At 36.0% G+C, this 24,627-nt stretch overlaps 1 protein-coding gene across 2 annotated transcripts in view; it reads left to right on the forward strand.

Annotated features, from left to right (window-relative positions):
* Positions 1–24,627, forward strand: part of LOC149776989 (transmembrane protein 248-like) — a 62,499-nt gene that overhangs the window by 14,151 nt on the left and 23,721 nt on the right. For both annotated transcript variants that reach the window (XM_089941742.1, XM_089941743.1), the window contains exons 3-5: positions 8,772–9,022; positions 10,764–10,879; positions 20,353–20,503. In XM_089941742.1, coding sequence (XP_089797868.1) covers positions 8,772–9,022; positions 10,764–10,879; positions 20,353–20,503 — 518 coding nt within the window. The remainder of the gene's footprint in view (positions 1–8,771; positions 9,023–10,763; positions 10,880–20,352; positions 20,504–24,627) is intronic.

Consider the following 24,627-nt stretch of genomic DNA (forward strand, 5'->3'; position numbering starts at 1 on the left):
AGGATCTTGACTGGTTGTAATAGCACACGAAGGATCTTGACTGGTTGTAATAGCACATGAAGGATCTTGACTGGTTGTAATGACACACGAAGGATCTTGACTCGTTGTAATAGCACATGAAGGATCTTGACTGGTTGTAATAGCACACAAAGGATCTTACTGGTTGTAATAGCACATGAAGGATCTTGACTGGTTGTAATAGCACACGAAGGATCTTGACTGGTTATAATAGCACACGAAGGATCTTGACTGGTTGTAATGACACATGAAGGATCTTGACTGGTTGTAATAGCACATGAAGGATCTTGACTGGTTGTAATGACACATGAAGGATCTTGACTGGTTGTAATAGCACATGAAGAATCTTGACTGGTTGTAATAGCACATGAAGGATCTTGACTGGTTGTAATAGCACATGAAGGATCTTGACTGGTTGTAATAGCACATGAAGGATCTTGACTGGTTGTAATAGCACATAAAGGATCTTGACTGGTTGTAATGACACATGAAGGGTCTTGACTGGTTGTAATGGCACTTGAAGGATCTTGACTGGTTGTAATGACACATGAAGGATCTTGACTGGTTGTAATAGCACATGAAGGATCTTGACTGGTTGTAATAGCACATGAATAATCTTGACTGGTTGTAATAGCACATGAAGGATCTTGACTGGTTGTAATAGCACATGAATAATCTTGACTGGTTGTAATAGCACATGAAGGATCTTGACTGGTTGTAACAGCACATTAAGGATCTTGACTGGTTGTAATAGCACATGAAGGATCTTGACTGGTTGTAACAGCACATGAAGGATCTTGACTGGTTGTAATAGCACATAAAGGATCTTGACTGGTTGTAATGACACATGAAGGATCTTGACTGGTTGTAATAGCACATGAAGGATCTTGACTGGTTGTAATAGCACATGAAGGATCTTGACTGGTTGTAATAGCACATGAAGGATCTTGACTGGTTGTAATGACACATGAAGGATCTTGACTGGTTGTAATGACACATGAAGGATCTTGACTGGTTGTAACAGCACATGAAGGGTCTTGACTGGCTGTAATAGCACATGAAGGGTCTTGACTGGCTGTAGTAGCAATAAGACCATATCAGTGAAAAATATACCTTCAGCTTACTTAAATAATATGCTTGTGCAGTTTGGCACACAGAGTTATCTACTCCTATTGCAGTACTAAAATTTCCACTTAAAAATACCAACAGTTGTATTTTATTTCTACTGATCTTATCCCAGACAAGCTTATGGGATGTGACTTCTGATATGTGTCTGTTAGGACAAGTTTGTTATCACTGTTAAATTACGGATGATTGCCTTGAAACTTGACATGCACATTCATTCCAAGGTCTAGTTTATCCTATAGAAAAGTGGTGATGCTGAGACAATCAATATGGCCATCACAGCAGCTATCATAAAAATTTTATTGCACCTGCTCAGTGGATGGTTATGTCAACATAGAGTTTTCACTAAAAAACATCTTACCCAATCTAGTTGGTCAAAACTGAAAATGTCACTGATCTGATGTTCAATGTGGCCAACACAGACCAAGTATAATTACTGTACCCATGCTTCAGGTGAAGCTTATTGTGACTACAGGAAAACCTGTCATGAGCGACCTCTGCTATGAGTGACCACCTGTCATTTCTGACCACAATCGTAATGCACGGATCGATTTTACTATATAAACGCTCTGTTATGAATGACCACCTGCTGAACGCGACCCGCGACCGCGATTTCTTGGCAAAATATGCATTTTGACACTGCTATGAACGACCACATCGCCAAAAAAACAAAACAGATTGACACCACTGACCTTAACTTAATTCTTTGTAAACACTAGAGCTCGGGATAAATGTAGTATGCAAACAAAGTGCACATTAAATAACACTATAGTTGAACAACCATATATCGAGATAAACACCTCTATCATTTAATCCTTTGTAACAAAGACTGAATAAATAGTAAAGATTGCTCTTATAAAGTATTTAAAAAGAATTTGTCTTGCTACAGTACCAGTTTTGTGAAATTTAGAACTCCAGCATATGGTGTTATTTGTAAACTGCAGTAAACCAGACTAAAGTACATGTCACTAACTGCCATTGTAGTGCCAAAGTCATGTGAATAGCCAGTAAGAGTAACATCAAAGGGAGTAATGATGGATATACGCAGTCAATTTAGAAGTTTGTATTTTTTCTTTATCTTTATGGAAACTCAGAAAATGCCGGTAGTCCTTATGTCCCAGTGAGAAATCGTTTGAAAGGGCTTCGGTGTAGGTTTGAGTACATCATTTGTCTTTCCAGCTAATCCATAATGCCTGGAGGGTGAATTAGCTCATTGTCTTTAATACTAGTAAGTGAGAATCATTTCCAGATTTTTTTAAAATTATTTTTTATTTCTTTTGTTAGTGTTTCACCAAGCCACCATCTGTTTACCTGGGTGCAGATGGTTGCAACCTTTTGTTTATCAAGCAATAATGCTGTTGATTTAAACTTCGTCTCAGAATAAATGTATTGTTTCTTGATGAGTTAATTATGTCTTTTGGTTTCATTCATTAGTACATAATATATATTTATTCCACATTTCCCCAAAACCTGATCAAAACCAATAGTCTTTATAACGTCAACACTAATAACAATGGCAGAACCTCCGCTGAAAAAAAGAAAAATTTTAACACTTGAAGAAAGGATTAATGTCATTGAAAGAAATGAAAAAGGGGAGACCACTCGCAAAATAGCAGTCAGCTTAAGCATCGGTAAAATGCAAGTTTGCAATGTAATCAAAGACAAGGAGTCCATTAGAAACGAACAGCAGAAAGGTGCACAAGCACAGAGGAAATATGCCACGGCATGATGGACAGTTTACGGAGATCTGAACGAGCGAGTATGGGAGTGGTTTTGTGTTGCAAGGAGTAAAAACATACCAGTAAGTGGAAAGTTGATTCAGGAAAAGGCAATAATTGAGATACATGTTCAGACCAAACAGCTGAGTAAAACATGTCAACAAAGAAGTATAATGGATTTCTTAAAAAAAACAAGTGAATAAGTGTATAAAATAAGATATATACATCATATCTAACTGTTCATTTTTTGTACATATTAATGTGATGTTGAAATATAAATTTTGTTCTCGTTGTTTGATAGATGTATATCTTTATTATATAAAGATATTTTGAGAGGAATGCAAGCAATATTTAACAAGATTTATGAATAAAGGATATGATACATGTACAGTGAGTATGGGTATTATTTATTTTTCAACAATGCTAACTATTGACCCTGAAAACCAGTCCATTTTCACACACCTCTTATGAGAGACCACCTGTCTTGAGAGACCACTTTTGGTTGGCAGAAGGGGCGGTCTCATAACAGGTTTTACTGTATTTCATATTTTGATGGCTGTGGTTAGGATTTCTGTGTTTAGCACATGAGCACACAAGTATAACTTGTGCATATATACGCCATGTAGAATGATGAAACTTGGTGAGGGGATGTATCTTGGTAAAGTACTATGCCCTTTTTTTTGCAGCAAGAGGTCTCTGATATGTATGTCATCCTTCAGTAGCATGGGTAAAGTTTTATTCTGTTTATCTTTCAGTCATGAAATTTAATTATTGGAAGCATCCCTATTACTGCTATACCCTAAAACCCAAAGAAGGGCATAGTGACCTGTGTATGACCACATAAATTCTTCTATGCTATACACATGTCCAAGCTTACTTAGAAGATATTTTTGACTAGTGCAGTTGGAACTTGGAATAGACACATGTATTTGGTGGTAAATATTTTATATTAACAAGTATACATTTTATATTTTATTAGTTTACAATGAAATTGTTAACTGTATTGTATGCTATGAATGAGTATATGAATCTTATAAGTGGATTGTATCCTTCATGCTTTCCGTCGGATTCCTCATCTGAGAGATCTAATAAAGGTCTGTTTATACATGAATTATGTTTGTACTACTGGCTGTCATTCCAAGGATACTCAAAGTCTGCATTTCACACAGTAAAAACTGGCTTGGGGGTGGGGGGGGACATATAATATATGTAGCTTTTGAAACATATTAAAAACTGGTCTAAAAATCCCAGTAATAATCACAGGTTTTTATGTCATTATAGTATGTTTGTTTTCATATAATAGAAAATAACTTTTTTAATTGTTTTTTGTTTTATTTTGCCACATCACATTTAGTGTGCATGTATTTATATAGTTATTTATATGATGTAAGTGTATGTCAGCTAGTGTTGTTCTGATTATCGATTATAATCGATCATCAGTTGGTTGAGTGAACCACTAAGATAACTGATTGTGAAACTCCATAATCGATTATGTGTAAAGGGAGATTACTTTTTAGTTGCATGCAAAGGGAGACTACTTTTTAGTTGCATGCAAGCATAAAGGTTAGAAAATCTCCCAGCCACTAAAGTTGACCTGAAATTTATTAATTCCCTTCACAACTACAGATATAAAACCATATGATATTTCATAGGTGCAAAATTTCATAATTAGGAACATATAGCCATTATTGCATGATCAAGTTGTTAAATAGTTAACAAATTTAAACACATTTTGATGATTTGTTTCAGTTTTAAATGCAACATTATTTGTAGTATTTGTAAACAATGACAAACAAGAAAACCATGTCCTTCTACACTTAAAATTATCAACACATCACATATGAATGAAAGGATTTTGGGGGATTGTAGCAGTATTTCAGTTGCATATGACTTATCAGCCATAAAAAGTTGCGTTCATTTAACAAAGATGTAGAACAAAAATAACAAAACACAACAGACAAAAATGTAATATTATTATCAGGTTAAAGTATAGCTGTCATTAAAAGAGATTGCTCCTGTACATTTACTAACATCTTGAACTATTGATCAAAGATATAACTGAATAACAAACAAAAATTAAAATTTGCTCTTAGTAACCAATTAAAATCAATTATCAGTTGGTTAAGTGGAACCGATTATCGATTATGAATTTCTGACCGATTCCTGTCACTAATGTCAGCACAATATTACCATATTTACCATATATATTGGGACATGATAAAATAAAATATTTTTGATATGAACATTGAGAAACAAATTGTGTTTGCTCAAAGGTTTGAATATGTTATTGCTGTGTATACTATTTACCTTTAGACATAAATGCCCATTTGTATCAATTACAACTTTAGATGCCAAGCAGATAGAAGCCTGGGTGGTAAATAAACATAACTAGCAGCAAGCAGTAAACTTATTTTTTGAACTTGCCAACAGGACATCAAAGACAAAGGTTATTTTTATTACAGAGCAAGCTGACCTTGGAAGCCAACTTTGGATACTTTAAAGCCTGATTTTATTTATATAAAATATATCAGTACAAAGGTTATTTTATTGCAAATCAAGTGAAACTTGGAAGCCAACTTTGGATGCTGTTTTGTGTGCTGATTTTTTTTAATTTTTTTAAATTTTTTTTGAATATATAAAGATGGCCAAGCTAACATTGGTTCTTTTTCACCAGTATTTACTGAAATTTTGAAAACAAATCGAAACAGTGGAACAATTTTTAAAGTAATGCAGTATTGTGCTTTGCGCGTGGATATCGATGACCCAAAAGAAATGAATTCATGAAGGCCAGAAAAGAAGTAGATGATTTCACCGACAATATGATCATTAACATGGATTAAATTCTTGTGTACTTTGATTTCGTTCCTTGACCAACTGACAATAAGATGGGGGTCAAAAGTGTGAGAGTTAGCATGACTGGTTCAGATTTGAAAAAATCTGACTTTAGTCCTTGCAGTTTCTGCTTCAGGTGATGTGTTGACTCTAACGATAATTTTTTGCAGTATGAGAAAGCTAAAAAATATATTCATGCACTGAAAGAATGGATCGTATGTGCTGCAGTGGATTAAAGAGTTTTATCTCAAGTACACAGTTTTATATTTGTTAAAATAAAATTTCAGTTGGAGCGTATTTTCCGACATGTAATTTTCAAATGATTTGAAAGGTGTCACACAACTTATTACTTGAAGAAAACGATGTGTCTCAGAACATACAGTACACAAAAAATTACTTTCAAAAAAAATTTATGTTGTCCCAACAAAGACAGTGTCCCAACATATACGGTAAATATAATATGCTGGTAAAAATATTAGATTAAAAAAAAAGGGACAAAAAATGTTATCCAGATTTTATGGTGCAGGACACCCACATAATAACACTGTACATGGGACCCATAGAGCATACTGCCTTGTAGTGAGACTACCTTATAAGTACATAATATAGTATCCCATTTTTATAATGCTGTACGTGTGAGTCGTATATTATATGGCATTGCAATGAGATGACGTTTTAATAAAGTACATGATAACAGTATTCCCTCATTTTACTGCTATACTTGGGGGGCCATAGATTATATGGCCACATTATAATAGAGTATTTGATACAGTATTATAGGACTCATGGTACTAATTCAGTTCCCATAGTAAACCTATGCAAACACCATGATATTAAAAATTCAATAACAAAATTTCTGTGTGCTTATGATCAAACCTATATTTATCAGTATAAATGAAACCTGGATTTCAGCTTCTGTGTTGAGGAAAGGATATGAGCTGTGGCATTTTCTGGACCTGCATGTGTTTCAAACATGTGCTTTCAATTCCACACCAAAGAGTCAGGTGCTAATTTTAGTACTGAGTGTTCCAAACTCAAGACTGTTAAAGGACTGAAATTCCATCAATAAAACAATGTCTCTATTTTTTTTCACTTACATTTAGGATAAGCGCTCAAAAGATTCTTTTTCCTAAAACATAACTTACATTTTTAACCAATCCTGGTCAGCCAGACCCATATATACTCTATTTTATGCACATATTTCCAGGCTGGTTCCCATTTTTCCATATCATTAGTACCATGTGTCCTATAATATTGTAGATGGAAGCCATAGAGTATATGGTCTTATAGTGAAACCACCTTATAATGAAGTAGATTATATAGTATTCTCTTATTAAAATGATGGCCACGATGTATATGGCCTTTATAGTGAGACCACATTATAATGAAGTATATGATACAGTATTTCCTTATTATAATGATGTCCATGAGAGCCAGAAAGTGCACATCTATCTTATAGTGAGACTGCCTTATAATGATGTACAGTACTCATGATGGTGTCCATGGAAGGCATGAATTGTCTGTACCATCTTAGAGTGAGATTGCCTTATAATGAAGTACAGTACTCATGCTGATGTCCATGGGAGCCATGAAGTATCTGTACCCTCTTCGAGCGAGACTGCCTTATAATGAAGTACAGTACTCATGATGATGTTCATGGGAGCCATGGAGTGCATGTACTGTCTGATAGTCAGACTGCTTTATAATGAAGTATAATACGCCATCATAGCAATGTCCATGGGTCTTTGAGTATATGTGCCATTGTACAGTGAGACTGCCTTATAATGAAGTAGAATATGCCATCATAGCAATGTCCATGGGAGTCTCTGAGTATATGTGCCATTGTACAGTGAGACTGCCATATAATGAAGTAGAATATGCCATCATAGCAATGTCCATGGCAGTCTTTGAGTATATGTGCCATTGTACAGTGAGACTGCCTTATAATGAAGTAGAATATGCCATCATAGCAATGTCCATGGGAGTCTCTGAGTATATGTGCCATTGTACAGTGAGACTGCCATATAATGAAGTAGAATATGCCATCATAGCAGTGTCCATGGGAGTCGCTGAGTATATGTGCCATTGTACAGTGAGACTGCCTTATAATGAAGTACAATATGCCATCATAGCAGTGTCCATGGGAGTCTGAGTATATGTGCCATTGTACAGTGAGACTGTCTTACAATGAAGTAGAATATGCCATCATAGCAGTGTCCATGGGAGTCGCTGAGTATATGTGCCATTGTACAGTGAGACTGTCTTACAATGAAGTACAATATGCCATCATAGCAGTGTGCATGGGAGTCTGAGTATATGTGCCATTGTACAGTGAGACTGCCTTATAATGAAGTACATGATGCACATAATTGTACCACTACTGAATAATGAAAGGAATCCATGACCATATCTGCATTATATCGGGAACTTTGTTATAATGAAAATCCTTATTGTGAGGGAATTCTATATTGATAGTTAAAGATTTTTTTATATTCATCATTTTCATCTGTGTCTGGATTAATTGTGGGTAAAACTAGTAATGGTGGTGTCTTGACTTAAATGACTTTATGGAGGGATTGACTAGTCCATTTTGTAACCAGTTCATGACAGGTTCATGGCTCATTTGTGATTGGCTATTTTGTGGCAAGAAATATGCATTTACAGCTGCTGTGTTTTGGCTGAAGAAATTCCATATTGGATTTTAAAAAATTGCCATTAAATGTCATTTATGTTGAACTATTTTTGTACTTGCTTATAAGACGAGTCCAACTGCAAATTGCTCAGACCCAGATCTGCCATCACATAATGGGCTGGCAGATCTGGGTCTTTGTAGGTTGTTAGTAGTAATCAGTAGAGCAAACAAAATATACCCTGATCTGCAGGTGCATTATGTTATAACAGATCAGGATCTTTGTTGTTTGCAGTTGGATTTGACGTATAAGCGAGTACACACAGTATCTCAACTTACAATCGCTCATGGACATTTCTATATTTGATTAACTTTTGTCTGTAGTGATCAAAGAAATTTCCTTTCCATGCATTTCATTCCAGTGTACTGATTTCAATGTGTAATTCTAGGACTGGAACAAGTTTCTTTATGGTTTGACCACTGTGAATTTCTGTGTGCTTGATGAATACTATGATGAAAAGACAAACAGCTCCAAAATGTCAAGCTATGATGTTGTAGATGTGGATGAGGAAGACCATAAGTTGAAGAACAAATTATCCAAAATCCACAACAAGTTGCCGTTTGTAAAACAAGTAGAAGTTACCAGCACTGATAGCATGCCTTGCTCAACTGCCACAGAACCTCAACCTGACGACACAGTGTAAGTTTAAAAATGTACAATTTTCTCCATTGATAAGCTCAGGCACCTAAAAGATAAATGTGAAGAAAAGTGGGGCTGGGTGAGTTTATAATTGAACTTTTTTTTGCAAGATGAAAATTTATCTAAATATGTTGGAAAAACAAAAGAGGAATCCATAAATTAGTCCTTATTATTTTAGCATACTGTATTGTTTCCATGATGAGTCTAATCGGTGTCTCAGATGGGTACTAAAGTAGAGTCAGATTGGTATCTCAGGTGGGTACTAAGGTAGAGTCTGATTGGTATCTCAGATGGGTACTAAAAAGTAGAGTTGGATTGGTATCTCAGATTGCTACTAAAGTAGAGGAAACCATGGAGGCCATAGGAAGCAATTAACCTTTAAGTGGGAATCCATAAATGATTATAAATTCTGACACTGGCTTGAGCAAAGGTCTGTAGGAGTGAAGGGTAGTGTGTTACCATTGTATGTTGCAGGCTGTGCAAATCTGGAAGACCTGACAAGATATTGTATACAAGTTATGAACAGAATCTATAATAATGGCAGAGGGTTCCACTCCATTATAAATATCTTGGTTCTTGGTATCAGTCTGTTAGAACCTGACTGGCATTTCCACTCCATTATAAAAATCTTGGTTCTTGGTATCAGTCTGTTAGAACCTGACTGGCATTTCCACTCCATTTTAAAAATCTTGGTTCTTGGTGTCAGTCTGTAAAAACCTATCTTTGGGTAATTTTTTATTAGTTCATCAGAAGTTATTTTTCTCAGAAATGCGTAGTGGATACATCAGTGCTGAAGAAAGTGGTAACAATTCATCTCAAAACTGGAGCAGATAATCAGAAATTAGTTCTATGACCTTGAAGCAGATATGAAAATTAGAGACTGGGAATTGTTAGGAGATACAGGGGAACCCTGCTTTAACACAGTTGTTGGGGTCCATAACAGCTGGTTTTGATTTGTATCAAAATCGCATTATAGTTAGATTGATAGTAAGTTAAAAAGAAAATGTGTAGTAACAATAATAATAATCAGGATTAGAATATTAATTATGATCTGTAACCTATAGCTTTTTGAAACTTTACTGAACTATTATTTGTCAGCATGGCTAGTGTTTTATCTGTCAGCATGGCTTGTGTGTTATCTGCCAGCATTGCTAGTATTGTATTTGCCAGCATGGCTATTATTGTATCTGTCAGCATGGCTTGTGTGTTATCTGCCAGCATGGCTAGTGTTGTATTTGCCAGCATGGCTATTATTGTATGTCAACATGGATAGTGTTTTATCAGCTTGGCTTCTTTTTTGAGTAGTATCAGGGAATAAAGGACATGTAAAACAAAAAATAAGGAGCCATTATGTGACCATGTTATATGTGAATTTGTTATAACAAAGTGGATTATAACAAGCTTCCGCAGTAAATGTAAGCTTTCTGTCATGTATTGATGGTTATGCAGTTGCAAATTTAGTAATGTCATTTGTACATTAGTGGAATCAATAGACTAAATAATTGCAACAGTGTAATTACTGATATATTTCTGCATATCTGTCAAAAATACAGTTATCTCTTTCTTTTGCAATTTGAAAGATTTTGTCAAACAATAGTGGTACTGTTTCATGGAGAGTCATTCAGTTGGATTTGTGTCAGGAGTATTCACTAGCATGTCACAGTTACACTGCTTGAAATTTGAAAGTCAATTATATTCATATATGTGTGTGAGTTCAGGCTGCCATTTATTTCCTTTACAGGATGGTTTCGGTGTCCATGTGGGTGGAGATGCATCCAACCAGACAGTTTATCAGCATACCTCATAATGTTACTCACCTGGCTACTAACATCACTGGGAGACAGTTGGGCCTTCAAGGTAGCTAGACATATTAACACAGGTGGCTGAATCCAGGCTGGATTTTAAATCTGCCATCAGGTTTCTAGGTGTTCATTTGGGGATCTACTGATAGATTATGTTATTCTCTATTCTTTTTTGTCAGATATAGGGTAAAAATTTATTAGAATGATTTTATTGCTTGAAACCAGATTTAGAGAATTACTAAGAATGTTTATTTAAAATTAAATTGACAAATTTAGTGCATTTATTAATAACATTGAGGAATGTAATAGTTTAGCATGTTCCAAATCCTTGCTATGACTCAACCAGATTCATTGTCAAGATCTAATGGTTGCTCAGGGATGGTCCTGGCTTTTGAAAAGTTGTTGCCAAATTAATTGCCAACCTCATTATTTTGTCGCCAGTTTTCAAAAAATGTTGCCAGAACAAGTTGTTGTTGTTGTTGTGGGGTTTAACGCCATTTTTCAGCACACAATAGGCTATACATGGCGGCCAGTATTAATGGTGGAGGAAGAACCCGGAAAGAACGACTGACCCACGAGAAGCTACTGGCAAGCTTTCTCACATGCCCACATTGGCTGAATCTTAGTCCAGAACAAGTAGTGAATATTTTTCCAAGTATATTGTAATAGGCAATGAAAATTGAAAAAGATGGGATAGTTATTACTTTATTGACAACAAGCAATACAGCCATAATATTACAGAATAAATCATTACGTAACTGTTTTGCACTACGTCCATGGTCAATGCATCCCGCATCACAGTTAATGCATAGGTATGACTGTTATCACCTCAGATAAATGCATTATCAAATGTAAAATATCTACTTTCCTGACATCTACTGTCTCTGTCTCTCTCGTTTTTTTAAAATGGAAACATCAGGTATTAAGCAAATCTATATTGCGTGTATTATTTTCCAAACAATAGTTTTGTAAGGAACTTTAGTTAATGACATTTTAATACTAAAACCCTATGATCATATTTTGCAATGTAAGATAAGTGACTTATAATGCGACCGTTGATTTAATGCATTCAGGAATTAAATTACCCCCCCACCAAACATTTTATGGCTAGCATCACAAAATATATCTCCGTCAACCAGGAGTTTCTGAAATTTATTTTTGCTGCGCTTTGCTAGTAGTGAATTGATTTCTGAATCCCAAGAATGATCACGAATGCTGTAGAATTTTTCTCGACAAGCAAAATTAGATCTCCATTCCCACCAATGAAACTTACACGAGTCAACACCTGGCATTAATGTACCGTATATATAAGCATTAATTACCATCATTAAATTAAAAGAAGGAATGAAGAAACATATCACAGAGCATATGTGCCCCCCCATAATTCGGAATAAATATGTTATTTAGAAAGTAGTGTTATATGCATATACGAGTTAACAATAAGGAAATAAGGTGGGATATAACATTTGGGAAATAGGTATCACATGTATGGTAGCTTGAGACCACATTTGAACTGTTAACATAAATTCACACCCATTTTAGGCATTGTTAGTTGTAACAAAAAAGGGCATTGTTTATTTGTCAATCAGTTGTTAGTGCTTTCACTCACTGTAGAACAGGCAGTCTCTTTCAAGTGTGTCAAAGAGGCTTGAGTCTAACCTTTAACTATAATGCAGTTTGGGCACAGGTGACCAGAATATGAAATGGGGGCACATTGGTGGGGGGGGATAATGCACTCCACAGGGAGGAACGGTGAGATTTTCATGTGTATTGGACCCCAAACAATCTGACTATTTTAGTGAAAACGTTGCTTAAATATGCTGCAAAAAACTTCCAGTTGGCAGGTCCCAGTCTGCGCGATTTCGGATTCAATCTCCGAACTTGATTTTTTAAAAGATTTTTTGCAAGACATGCTAGAATAACTGTACAGTATTAACTAAATTTATTCAATGACTATTTGAATTCTTTGGAAATCTCTCTGTACATTTGAAAGTTCAACACAGAAGGGGCATTTTTTTGTTGGAACATATTTGGATTTCTTGGAACTATTGGAATTGTAAGGACTTTTAGGTAGGAGGAATTCATTCAACATGCTGTAAGTTAATTTAATTCTTTCACTACTGTTTTCAGAAATGAATTATTTTCATTTATGCAAAACTTGTTTGTTTTGCTATTTCTTGTTGCATAAAGTCCCTGGAGTCGTAACACAGGATTAATGGCAAAAGTAAAGATCAGTGAGCAAAATTACCCCACCTGGATTCATGTTTGGTGACACACTCCTTCTTCAAAATATCACAACCAGTTGTAAATGGATTGATGACTTCTGCCTTGATACATATATCACAGAATATCTGCTTTAACTTTGTATCACATCTCAGCCATGGACGCCCAAGTTTCCAGCTGTCGAGAAATTTTCGGTAACTTTTGACCCGTTCATCATGATGTGGTGTTGCACTTGAAGCATTACTTCCATCACTACACGTAGATGATGTTGGACTGTCAGGTATAAAATCAGGTTCAGGGACTATGTTGTCTGATGAATTTGCACTAAATCCAAATGCTGTTAATTTTGTTAACTTACTCTTAGGATGAGACGATGAACATTCAACGGTAAATTTTCGTTTACCCATGATAAAGGTGCACTGTTGACAGTATAAAATTTTGATTGTGATTTTTTCCATTTGTTTTGTTTTTATACACAGCAATTAGTATTTCTAAAATAATCCATTTCTTCTGAAGTTTCAGCAAAACTGTTTTATTGGTACATTTAAAAAAAAATGATTAGCCATTCAATTAATTGTAGCTGTTTCTGTTCGTGTCTTCAGAGGTCAGTCGATTGTAGGTATAGTCCAGTAGCATGACTGAGTGTATCACAGCATACAGTACTCAGGTCAGATGTCAACATAAGCGGATTATAATGTAAAAATGCACTGTAAAGATGGGTTTGTCAATATGAACAACACATTTGTTTATGTAACAGAGATATTCCAGTGCATTGTGTAACCAAGTCTGTGGCTTCCTTTCGTGGTCCCTTTACTCCAGATCCATGACTGTATGTACAAATTAAACAACCAAAAAGGTTGTCATAAAAAAAATTGCCAGATGGTATATTTTGTTGCTAATAAGGAAAGAAAATGCAATTTGTGACAAAGGCGAAGCCCAGGACGATCCCTGGTCGCTATTTTACTGTAGAGATGACATAGAACAGAGCAATAATTGACACTAATGTTTCCTTGTTAGCTCTACTGGTCATAGACCAGAACTTTTCCTGACTGGGTTTTTATACTAAAAGACTTCTTATGATGTCTAGTTTGTCATAAGTGAAAATGGTGCCGATTTGAGGTAGTTGCCATCTTGAAAATCTTGTTATCTATACTTTTCCTGAACATAAAGATCTATTGACATGGTGTTTTCACCAGACAACTTCTTATGATGTCCATTTGGTCCTAAACGAAAATGGTGGGGGCCTCGAGTGGCCGAGTGGTCTAAAGCGCTCTCCATTACGGATCACTGCCATCTCACCTCTGTCTGCGTGGGTTCGAGTCCAAGGCTCGGCTAACGTTTTTACATGGGAAAGCCTGCCAGTAGCTTCTCATGGGTTGGTGGTTCTTCCCAGGGTTTTCCAGGTTTCTTCCTCCACCAGTTATACTGGCCGCCATGTATAGCCTATCTTGTGCTGAAAAATGGCGTTAAACCCTAGAACAACAACAACAACAACAACCATGTGGCCATCTTGACAGTTTTGTTAGTACTACCGCACCTACATTGATGGTCACATCAGCATGGCATTTTCACTAAAATTCTTTTTATGTTCAGCTGGTCCTTAATGAAAATGTTGCTGATTTGATATCTAATATGGCCACCATGATAGTCATCTTGAAAATCGTGTTGTTATTCCAAAATGTTATTGCCATGGAGTTTTCATGAAAAGACTTTTGGTCCTAAACTGAACATCCAATATGGCCACAATGATGGTCATCTTCAAAATCTTTGTATTGCATTGCTCCTTTTGGATGGTTGGCCATACTGGCATGGGTTTTCAACAGAATACATCTTTTGATATCAGGTTGGTTCTGAAACAAAAATACTGCCAGTCTGACTTCCAATATGGCCAGCATCTTGAAAATCTAGTTATGGCTATTTCTAAACAAAAAGGCATATAGACATGGGGTGATAAAATATATGCTTGTCCAATATCCGATATTGAGTATGGCTATCTTGAAAATCGTATTGCATCTGGTCATATTGACACTGGTTTTACATCAAAAGATTTCTAATGATATCTGGTTGGACTGAAATGAAAATGGTGCAGATCTTAAATTAATATAGTCTCCACAATGGCCAGCTTGAACGTCATCTTGTTGCTGTTCATCCAAGATGGATGTTCATATTGAAATATGATTATCAGGTTGGTCCTACCCCACCACCCCGAAGTTGCTTATGATAATACATGTAGAGACAATTGCATTATGATTTGCACAGAGGATTTGCTAAATAGAATATGTGAATTTGCTGTAATATTTGTGAACACTTCATCCAAATTTAGCTCTCGCTGAAGAATGTTGGTATGTTTTATAATATGACTGAAAAATCAATACAGGATGATTTTTGTGCACAAAAAATCCCGAAAGTTTTCAAAATAATATCACTTTAATGTACATTCAATTAAAAATAGCTTGTACCTTTTTCTACACACTGGTCTCAAACTGAATACATGTATGCCCAAAAATGTCAAGCAGAAGGTAATTTGATATATAGAACAGATCTTTACTAAGCATCATCTTTATTTCTGCCATTAATTTTGAAATGAAAAGTGTTAGATTCTTGATCCGCTATATTACTGTACATATGATACTGTCGTAATGAAAACCGAGTTTGTGGTTAACCGAAAAAGCATTGAAAATCATTTATTTTAGCTGTTAGCCTAAAAAAACTTTAAATTAGCCTTAATAATCAGCCATTAATTTTTTTTTAAACAGTATCTTATGGGTGTTATGGTAGACTTTTGTTATGCAAATATAAATGTATATGCAGCGATTTCAAGCAAGAAGCATTATTTGGAATAGTACAATTGGTATTGTTAAATGATAGCTTCTGATATAGAGGATGATTAAAAATGTGTGCTAAGTGGCAAGTCAGACACATGGCTTTGGGAAAAAAAGAATGTTTTTGGATTGCCAAATATGAAGCTTGCATGATTATTTTTTTTTTAAAGATGATTTACACAAATATAAATGTACTTATAATGATTTCAAGCAAGAAGCAATATTTGGAGTAGTACAGTTGGTATTGTTATAGATAGCTTCTGATATAGTTCCTTCTACATCAAGCAGATCCAGTACCAATCAGGATCAGAAGCTGCCTTTGTCCATGTTTGCCACCATCGGTGTTGATTGTACCAGTAAATCTTCTGTGACTGCAATACAAAACTGCTTACAGATCCCATTTCTTGCAAAAGAGCACACTCTCACAGCAGAAACTTTGTGGACCATATACATGTACATTGTGATCAAACACAAGAGATGCAGTAATAAAGACTTTGGTCAAACAAAATTAGGGCTGTTCCAGTAAAACATATATCCCCCCCGGGACAGCACTTCAAAAAAACTTCTGTAGGAGGTTGTGTTTCGAACTATTTTGATTCTGACAGTGGAAGGTTGGTTAGGAAAATCACTTCAGTTGTGGGTCCTGTTAACAAAATGAGAAATCGCTGGTGGGGTTGTCAGAAAGAAAGAAAAAACCCGAATATATATTTAAAATCTCATCTAACCCCCTCCTAGTGGTCTAACATGAATAAAACATTGGGTCAGAAAATGATGCCAGTACACTCAAGTGCACGTAATTTGTACGAATTCACATACTTTTAAAGCAGTGATACGCGTTCTGCAAATTATGTCAACGTTGCGGATATAAAAAATGTGCTTTACACAGTATGCAGTTTTTATTAAACTTGTAACTTTAACTTTAAAAGTGCATTTCGCGATGTAATTTGCGCTGCCGCAGCTGTCTCAAAGCGGTTGATGTGACATCCAGATATCTGGATACTTCGGTTCAACATGAATGGCTGTTAAACTAAATTTGATTCGTTCATTGGCCCTGGAACAGGCATTTTATGGAGTTTTAGCCTTACTTTCATCGTGGAAGTTTTGCAGATGTGTTCCCAATAAGGGCCACACAGGAAACCAAAATGGTTGAATCACAATGTTTTGAGTCGTCAAATACTGGCTGGTGATAGCTATGATGACAATGAATTTCATGTATATCGGTCTGTTGGACATTGGGAAAAGGTCACTGGAAATACCAGTGTGTGATTTTGAGCCCAAAATTGATGTTGAGTGCGAGTCCGATGTACGTGTTGGATGGACAACATGCCGGTTATATTTATTTAAGATACCCATGTCTAAACAAGCAGACTATGGGAATGTTGGACTTAAAACCCTAATACAGCATTATGGAAGAGAAAAATCTGGCATAAGAGGCAGCAAAACACTGATTCAAGGAAGTGAATCTTTGGCAGGGTTCATGTTAGTGAAAACTGACAGAGGTCTCGGAAACGCTTATAATCACGCATATTTGGAGGCCAATATTTTTTATTTAGGTGGGGGGTAAAATTCAAAGACTTGCCAGTCCTGCTTTAATCACCTGCATAGTGGGAAAATGTGTTGATCAGTTAGCTGTGCTGATATTTACATTGACAAAATTTAGTGGTTGAAAGCCCTCCCCCCTCCCAGTCGTCACCATTATAAGAGTACGTCAAAAGCACACGCTGTAATATCTGAGCGGCAAGGTCAAAGGCTTTGACTAGCAGCTGGGTGGGAAAATCTACAGATATTTACAGTGCTTGAATTCAGAGGCAGAAATACCCAGAGATGTACATGTGGTCATTTATAACAGTACATCAAATAAACAACTTTAGCTTTCATTGTTGTGTTCATTTCCAAGTGTAATGGAATAAGCAGTGCACATGACCTTGGAATCGTGACATGTTGAGACTTAGACTTAAATGAGTATTTTGGGGTTCAACGGCAAACTGACGAAGATTGTGAGATTCAGGAGAGGGCTAAAGTTGCTAGAACTGATAGTTTGGAAGGGACAGTAGCCAAGTGTAAGAAAGTGTGTGATGCCTAGCTTAGTGCTTTGAATTAGACCTTCCTTGGATCGAAAAAATTCAGACTTGCTCTGATGGACAAGCAAAAGCTATGTCAGTGTTATAAAGAATGTAGAAATTAAACTCTATGGCAACCAATATTTCTTATAATTTGCATAGTTTTCTGAGAGGGGACTGCAACTTTTCCTGGTGGGACTCATATTTTTACCAAAATGGGAGTCATGGACTCTTAGTTTTAAAATCCTAACGAGACCTCTGGTTCAAAACTTTTCTTTTTGGAACACAGATATCCAAGAGAGAATACCCATGGAGCCATACATGTGAGATGTTGAAAATTGCACAACCATAAAGAACAGTAACTTGTTCAAGCTAGTTATGCATATGCGTTTCAGACAGCAGGCAATGAAAGGAGTTCACAGCACAGAATAATATTTGTACACAGAGGAGGAGGATCATATTAAATTCAGAAACAATTAACATATCAGTGCTCATATGGAACATCAGATAATCCCCATACAAAATAATTAAGTGTGTGTAGATCTCAAGTTGCCAAACACCACTTATGTAGAACCACTGACCTTCCACAAGTAACTGGCAACATTCTCATTAGCACATTGGAGGCAATTAATCACATGACAAGCATCTTGTACCACTGCCATGGAAGCCCCTCAGATCTGTATCACAAGACAAGCATCTTATACCACTCTGCCATGAAAGCCCCTCAGGCCATAGGTATAAGTCTCATATGAAAGACTAGAAGTGGGAGATAGAACCTGTGACAACTGGGTTGAAAGTGCAGAATGTTACTGCTAGGCCATCAGTGATGATGATGATGCTGTTGACAATACAGTTAATTGCAATGACATTGATTTTATGAGTGCTCTGGGGAAAAGGATTCCTTGACTTTTATCCATTTTTTAAAATCTAACGTATGATATAAAATATATATGTTTGACTTGCTATATTTGTTGTATAACTTTATATTAGTCTTGCAACAAGGCGTAAAAATAAGACATCAGTAACTGAAAAAGATGTTCTTACAAGAAATGATATAGTGTAAAAGTAGACAAATGATGCAACATCACTTCCACAGGCATCATTGGTTTTTGTTCTGACAAATCATATATGTTTACCAAAACATTTATTAGAAAAATAATAACAATGAATCATAGAATCTGACCACACATTTAAAGCAATACAAGATTTAACTTTTATTCTAATCAAAAGCAGTATGCCTGAGAAAAAAGAAAAATAGCAAGACATAGTGATCACTTTAGGAAACAGAGTTTAGTAAGGATACAGATTCATGATTTCTGTATTAGAATAGAAATATCTATTATAAAATCTGTATTCTTGGATGTTAAATTAGTAGGTATTAAGGGACTGATCAATGACATCAACAAATAATGAGCCACCATGAAAATTTGTGATTTCACAGTATCAGAGACATACTTGGCAGACAGACAGACAAACAAACAAAAGGACAAAAGACCAATTATAATGAATGAATACAAATAAAAATATGCAGTAGATTATATGATCTATAAGAATTCAGTAGATTACCTCCAGCCAGCTGTCATTTAAATCGTTTCTGTCACCAACCCAATATTAAAATCGCTTCTGCCGCCCACTAACCCATAGCCAGAAATTATGTTTAAAAAATATACTTCTGTAGGGGGCAGTGTTTCTCGATTAAAACACATCTGATGGTGGATCATAATTTTTTTAAATTGCTTCTGTTGCGGATTGGTTGAATTTGAAAGTGCCTTCCCTCCCAAGGGGGTATATATTTTACTGGAACAGTCCTTGGAATTAAATTTTAAGACAACAATTTATATTAAATTTAAGATGAGTAAAAGCGCACACGACATGTAACTTTTACTATAACACTGGAATCGGCCTGTTGTTTCAAGGATTTGTCCAGACATTAACATAGCAAAATCTTCTGTCTATAATGAAACCAAAACAAGATACCTTGCCACAGTTGGTATTGCACCATATTTCGCTGCAAAGTTATTGTTCTACTATGTTACCTTTTGATGATTTTAGTATTAAAAAATTGCAAGTAGAGGGACCTGAACAGTTGCCTTAATGCAGTTAAGACTCAGTGCCCTTAAGAAACATTCAATTAACCTTAATTGCCTCAGTGCCCGTGAGAAACATCAAATTAACCTTAACTGCCTTAATGCCATTAAGAAACATCAAATTAACCTTAATTGCTTTAATGCCATTAAGAAACGTTGAATTAGCCTTACATTTTATGCCTTGCTGCTGCTTTGAATCCTGGAAAAAATGTACGAGTACAATGATTTCATTTTAGGCATTCATTGGATATCATTACTTTTACATTAAAAGTTCACTGTATATTTTTATAATTATTTTATTCTCTTCCAAAACATTTATATTTTACTCCTTTTCAGATGAATTGTCCACAATGCGGATGAATGTGAGTCTGATACTGCCATTTGAGTGGAACAGTGCAAGTTGTAGTTCCTCTGGTGATTGTCAGCGTGTCCGCATTCTTACTTGTGTCAACTTTCAGGCACCTGCTCGATTCTTCCCTAAATACAGGTATCGTCTTGTATGTCAGTTATTCTGCCTTTGTATGCATACCATCATTGATCAAACCTTTCAGAGTTTATAATATAATTACTTTTCTTGCTGTCCAAGTAATCTCTGTGCAGGAAAATAATTATCATATTGCCTGAATATCTTTTCCAGAAAATTTATATCAGTTGTTTCCTTATGCACTATGCACAGTCAATGCTTGTCAGAAAAGGGGTATGTAAAAAGTGTTGCATTATACCCTTGCTTGCAAAAAAGGAACACTTAAATTGACCTTGTTTTGGTGTTTTCTTTTACAAATAAAGAAAACTGGTTGCAGATCGGGGGTTTGTTTTTTCATTTCATCTGTGTAGATGTACTCCTGTTGGAGTTGACTCTGCACGAAGGCTTAGTGTATTTTTCCAACATATCTTCTGGTAAGAGTGACATCCTCTTTCTCATATACAGTGGAACCCCGCTATAACGCGATGATCGGGGTCCATAAAATCGGATCGCGTTAAAAGCGGGGTCGCGTTAATGCGGGGTTTTACAATATTTAACTTTTTTTCCGAGAACATATACGTGTATACATGTACAATGATCAAAAGTCGGCTTATCATCAGATGAATATTAACTGGAATGCATTAATTAAGATATATTCAAAATAATCGAAGGCTAATATATTTATAGGTTATTACTGTGCATTAAAAACATTTACTAATTTTTATTTGTTTGAACGATAATACAGATTGACCGATAATACCAGACTATCGCTATATCATGAAAAGTGTATCAACACCGTATGCTACCGTGCCGTCGTGGCATGCAGTTCATCCATAATGGATGTAATTTCATTGAAAATCGTACAGATTTAAAATATTCAATAATTTTGTAATAGTCTGAATTCGTCATGTAAAATATAGGATGAACAAAATATTGAAACCATTTACTTGCCGTCTGATATCGTACGGTCATTGCATGCAGCTATTCCCGGGTCTACATACGGTGTCTGTACAAATTTCATACCGCTAAAATTTTATCATATGCGACAACTGCAAGAATAATTAACAATCAACGCATGATTTCAGCGTGCAAATAACTTTTATTTCAGATTTTGTGAACATCAAAAGAAACATGTGAAAACTGCTAAATTAATACTTCTTTTAAGTTGAGTAATGCCAATGATGTGTCGACGGATGCGTTATTATCTGCTACCATTCCCTTTATCATTTCACGGCGATAATTTTGTTTAAATACGGAAATTATGCCTTGGTCAAGTGGCTGGATTTCTGACGTAGTGTTTTTCGGGAGGTACGAAACTTTGATCTTGCCATCACTGCTGACAAGATTTTCCGCTGGGGGGTGGGCAGGGCAATTATCCAGCAGGAGGAGAGCTTTTTCCTCCAGCTTGAGTTTTCGTAAATGAGCCCGAACATCTGGAACGAATGTTTTGTGAAACCAGTCGTCAAATATGGAGCTATTCATCCAAGCATTCTTGCTGTTAGTGTACTGAAATGGAAGTGCCTTCATATTTACATGATGAAAACATCTGGGAGCTTTCGATTTTCCAATCATCAGAGGTCTGACTTTGTGGCTGCCAGACTTGTTAACACAAAATAAGAGAGTCACTCTGTCCTTCCTCTTCTTGAAACCTTCTCGTTTGTGACTGTCAGTCTTGGTTGCAAGGGTGCGATCGGGTAACATTTTATAACATAAACCAGTCTCATCGCAGTTGTAAACTTGGTCGGCTGTGTAGCAACCGTCCTCCAGCAACTTTTTAAGCCCAATCGGGTAGGAATTGGCAGCCTCTTTGTCAGCGGAGCAGATTTCCCCAGACACAAGAACTTGGCTGATAGCGTGCCTTTTCTTGAATCTGTCTAGCCAGCCATTACTCGCCTTAAATTTGGAATCATCTCCATTGATATGGCGATCAAATTTCTCTGCTTGGGCTTTCAGAATTGGGCCAGAAATTGGAACACCTTCTGAGCGAGCTTGTACAAACCATTGGTACAAAGCTGAATCTAGGACATCGTCATTAGCTAACTTAACCCTTTTACGCTGTAAACCAGTTTCCTCTTCAAGAATGTTGGGTAGACTACGGAGCTTTCCTTCATCTGTTTTCCACCCTTGCAAAGTGGACTCGCTGATTCCTAGATCTCTGGCAAGCTGAGTTTGTTGTTTGCCCTTCTTTAGTTGATCTAGGGCATACAGTTTCTCTTTAGCAGAAAACGACTTGCGTTTTTGAACTTGCTTTTCCATAACAGTAAAATATTTTTTTATATAAGCAAACAACGTACACAGATAAAGCTCAATAACTAAGTAATGAAGGCCTGCAATGGTTACGAATCACTTTTTATATAAAACAAAATTAAGCTGAACGGATGTACAATTTCATACCCTTTTAATTTACAGATAATAAAGTGGATATTATTTACTTTCAACTGTTTGTTGTTTGATCACACCGCCAAGCACAGCATACATGTTGGCGGCTTTCGTCCTTTGATGTTTATTAAATTGTGCGACTCTTGTATCAACCACAACTTTGTCTGCTGCTTGGCTGTGATTGCAGTTAAATAAGAAGCCCATGTCGGCTATTGTTTGAGCAACGACTGTATACAGAATTCATGGAAGACAATCACAAAGACGATTTACTGGCTTTACTCATGGATCCGTAATAAGTAACACTTCCGATAATGTTTACTTCGGCTTAACAATTCAAAAACCTAATGAAACCAGTTTTCTCTTCTAGAGTAGAATACGGAACTTCACCACAACCTGTTCAAATTGATAAATTTCAGAAGCCAAGCGTTGTACACACTATTTCTCGTACGTTATATATATCGTATTATTTTAGAATTCATACACGATCACTTCTCCAAAATCACTTAAAGAACCAGGATAAATTGTTAAGTTCCGATCGTTTATTATTAAAAGTCATACGCGAATTCTTCCACCAAATTATAATAAACGTTTTACACACTATTTATCGTACGTTAAACAAATATTTTCACGGTCCGATAAAAATACACGTAAATGAATTTCAAATTTCAGGAACCATGCCACGATCATATTATTTTAAAAGTCACAACTAATCTCATGCCCAAAATGAAGTTAATTTCTTGTTTTGTTTTTTTTTGCTTTTCTCCAAATTTTTTTTCTCCATGTGTGAATGAATATACGAAAATTCGGGAGCCATGCTACGACCGCGTTATATCCGAATTCGCGTTATGGCGGGGCGCGTTATAGCGGGGTTCCACTGTATGTGTCTGTTTAATGAAAACAATGGTGATGGTAAATGAATTCAGTCAGCTTCAGTCCTGAAAATTTGATGACCTCTATATAAGAAAGGAAGTATAGTTGGATTCTAAATGTAGTATGTGTTAAAAGTTAATTATTTTGGCCTTCTCTGCATGCTAGTATCACTAGAAATTATTTATAAGGCAGCATTGGCAAGAATATGGTGATTCCTGAGAAAGAGCCATCTTGGTCACTTGAAAGATAAAGCTAGGATGACAAGAGGAACTGTGTTTATAATTATGGTAATTAAGGTCTGACTGTCATCTGTTTAATCACCTGGACTTTTGTATGCCTTCCTTTTGGCAAGGCCTATTATGCTGTGACCCTTTCTGCAGCACCTGCCTCTGCCAAATTTCTTCTTGATGAAAGAAAGAAGCATATCAGTTTTGGTTTCAAGAGATCAGAGATCAAGGTCACTGACTGAAAGAAGAAAAATAGATTCTGCATGAAAATTTCAGTTCTCAACTTTGTATCTTCTCCAAAGTTTGTGCATGACTTACCTGTTGGATAAGAAATAAGCGATTGAATTTTGTGTCAGAAAGTCAAAGTTCATTGTCTATGAAGGAAGAAAAATGGCTTTTGCATAACAATGTTGCTTCTAGACCATGTATCTTGACGAAAATTTGTGTGGGGCTTGTACTTAAGGTATGGAAGAGGCCTGTTGGTTACGGGTTAAAAGGTCAGTGGTCATGGTCATTTATGGGTTAAAAGGTCAGTGGTCATGGTCATTTATGGGTTAAAAGCTCAGTGGTAAGGTCATTGTCCCTCGAAGAAAAATCGGATTTTGCAGAATAGCTTTTGTTATTGAGGAAATACATTGACCAGACTTTGTGGATTTCTTGCACTTAGGAAAT

The sequence above is a fragment of the Sinohyriopsis cumingii genome, chromosome 18 (genome assembly GCF_028554795.1).
Source record: "Sinohyriopsis cumingii isolate HCF-2022 chromosome 18, ASM2855479v2, whole genome shotgun sequence".
Taxonomy (NCBI): domain Eukaryota; kingdom Metazoa; phylum Mollusca; class Bivalvia; order Unionida; family Unionidae; genus Sinohyriopsis; species Sinohyriopsis cumingii.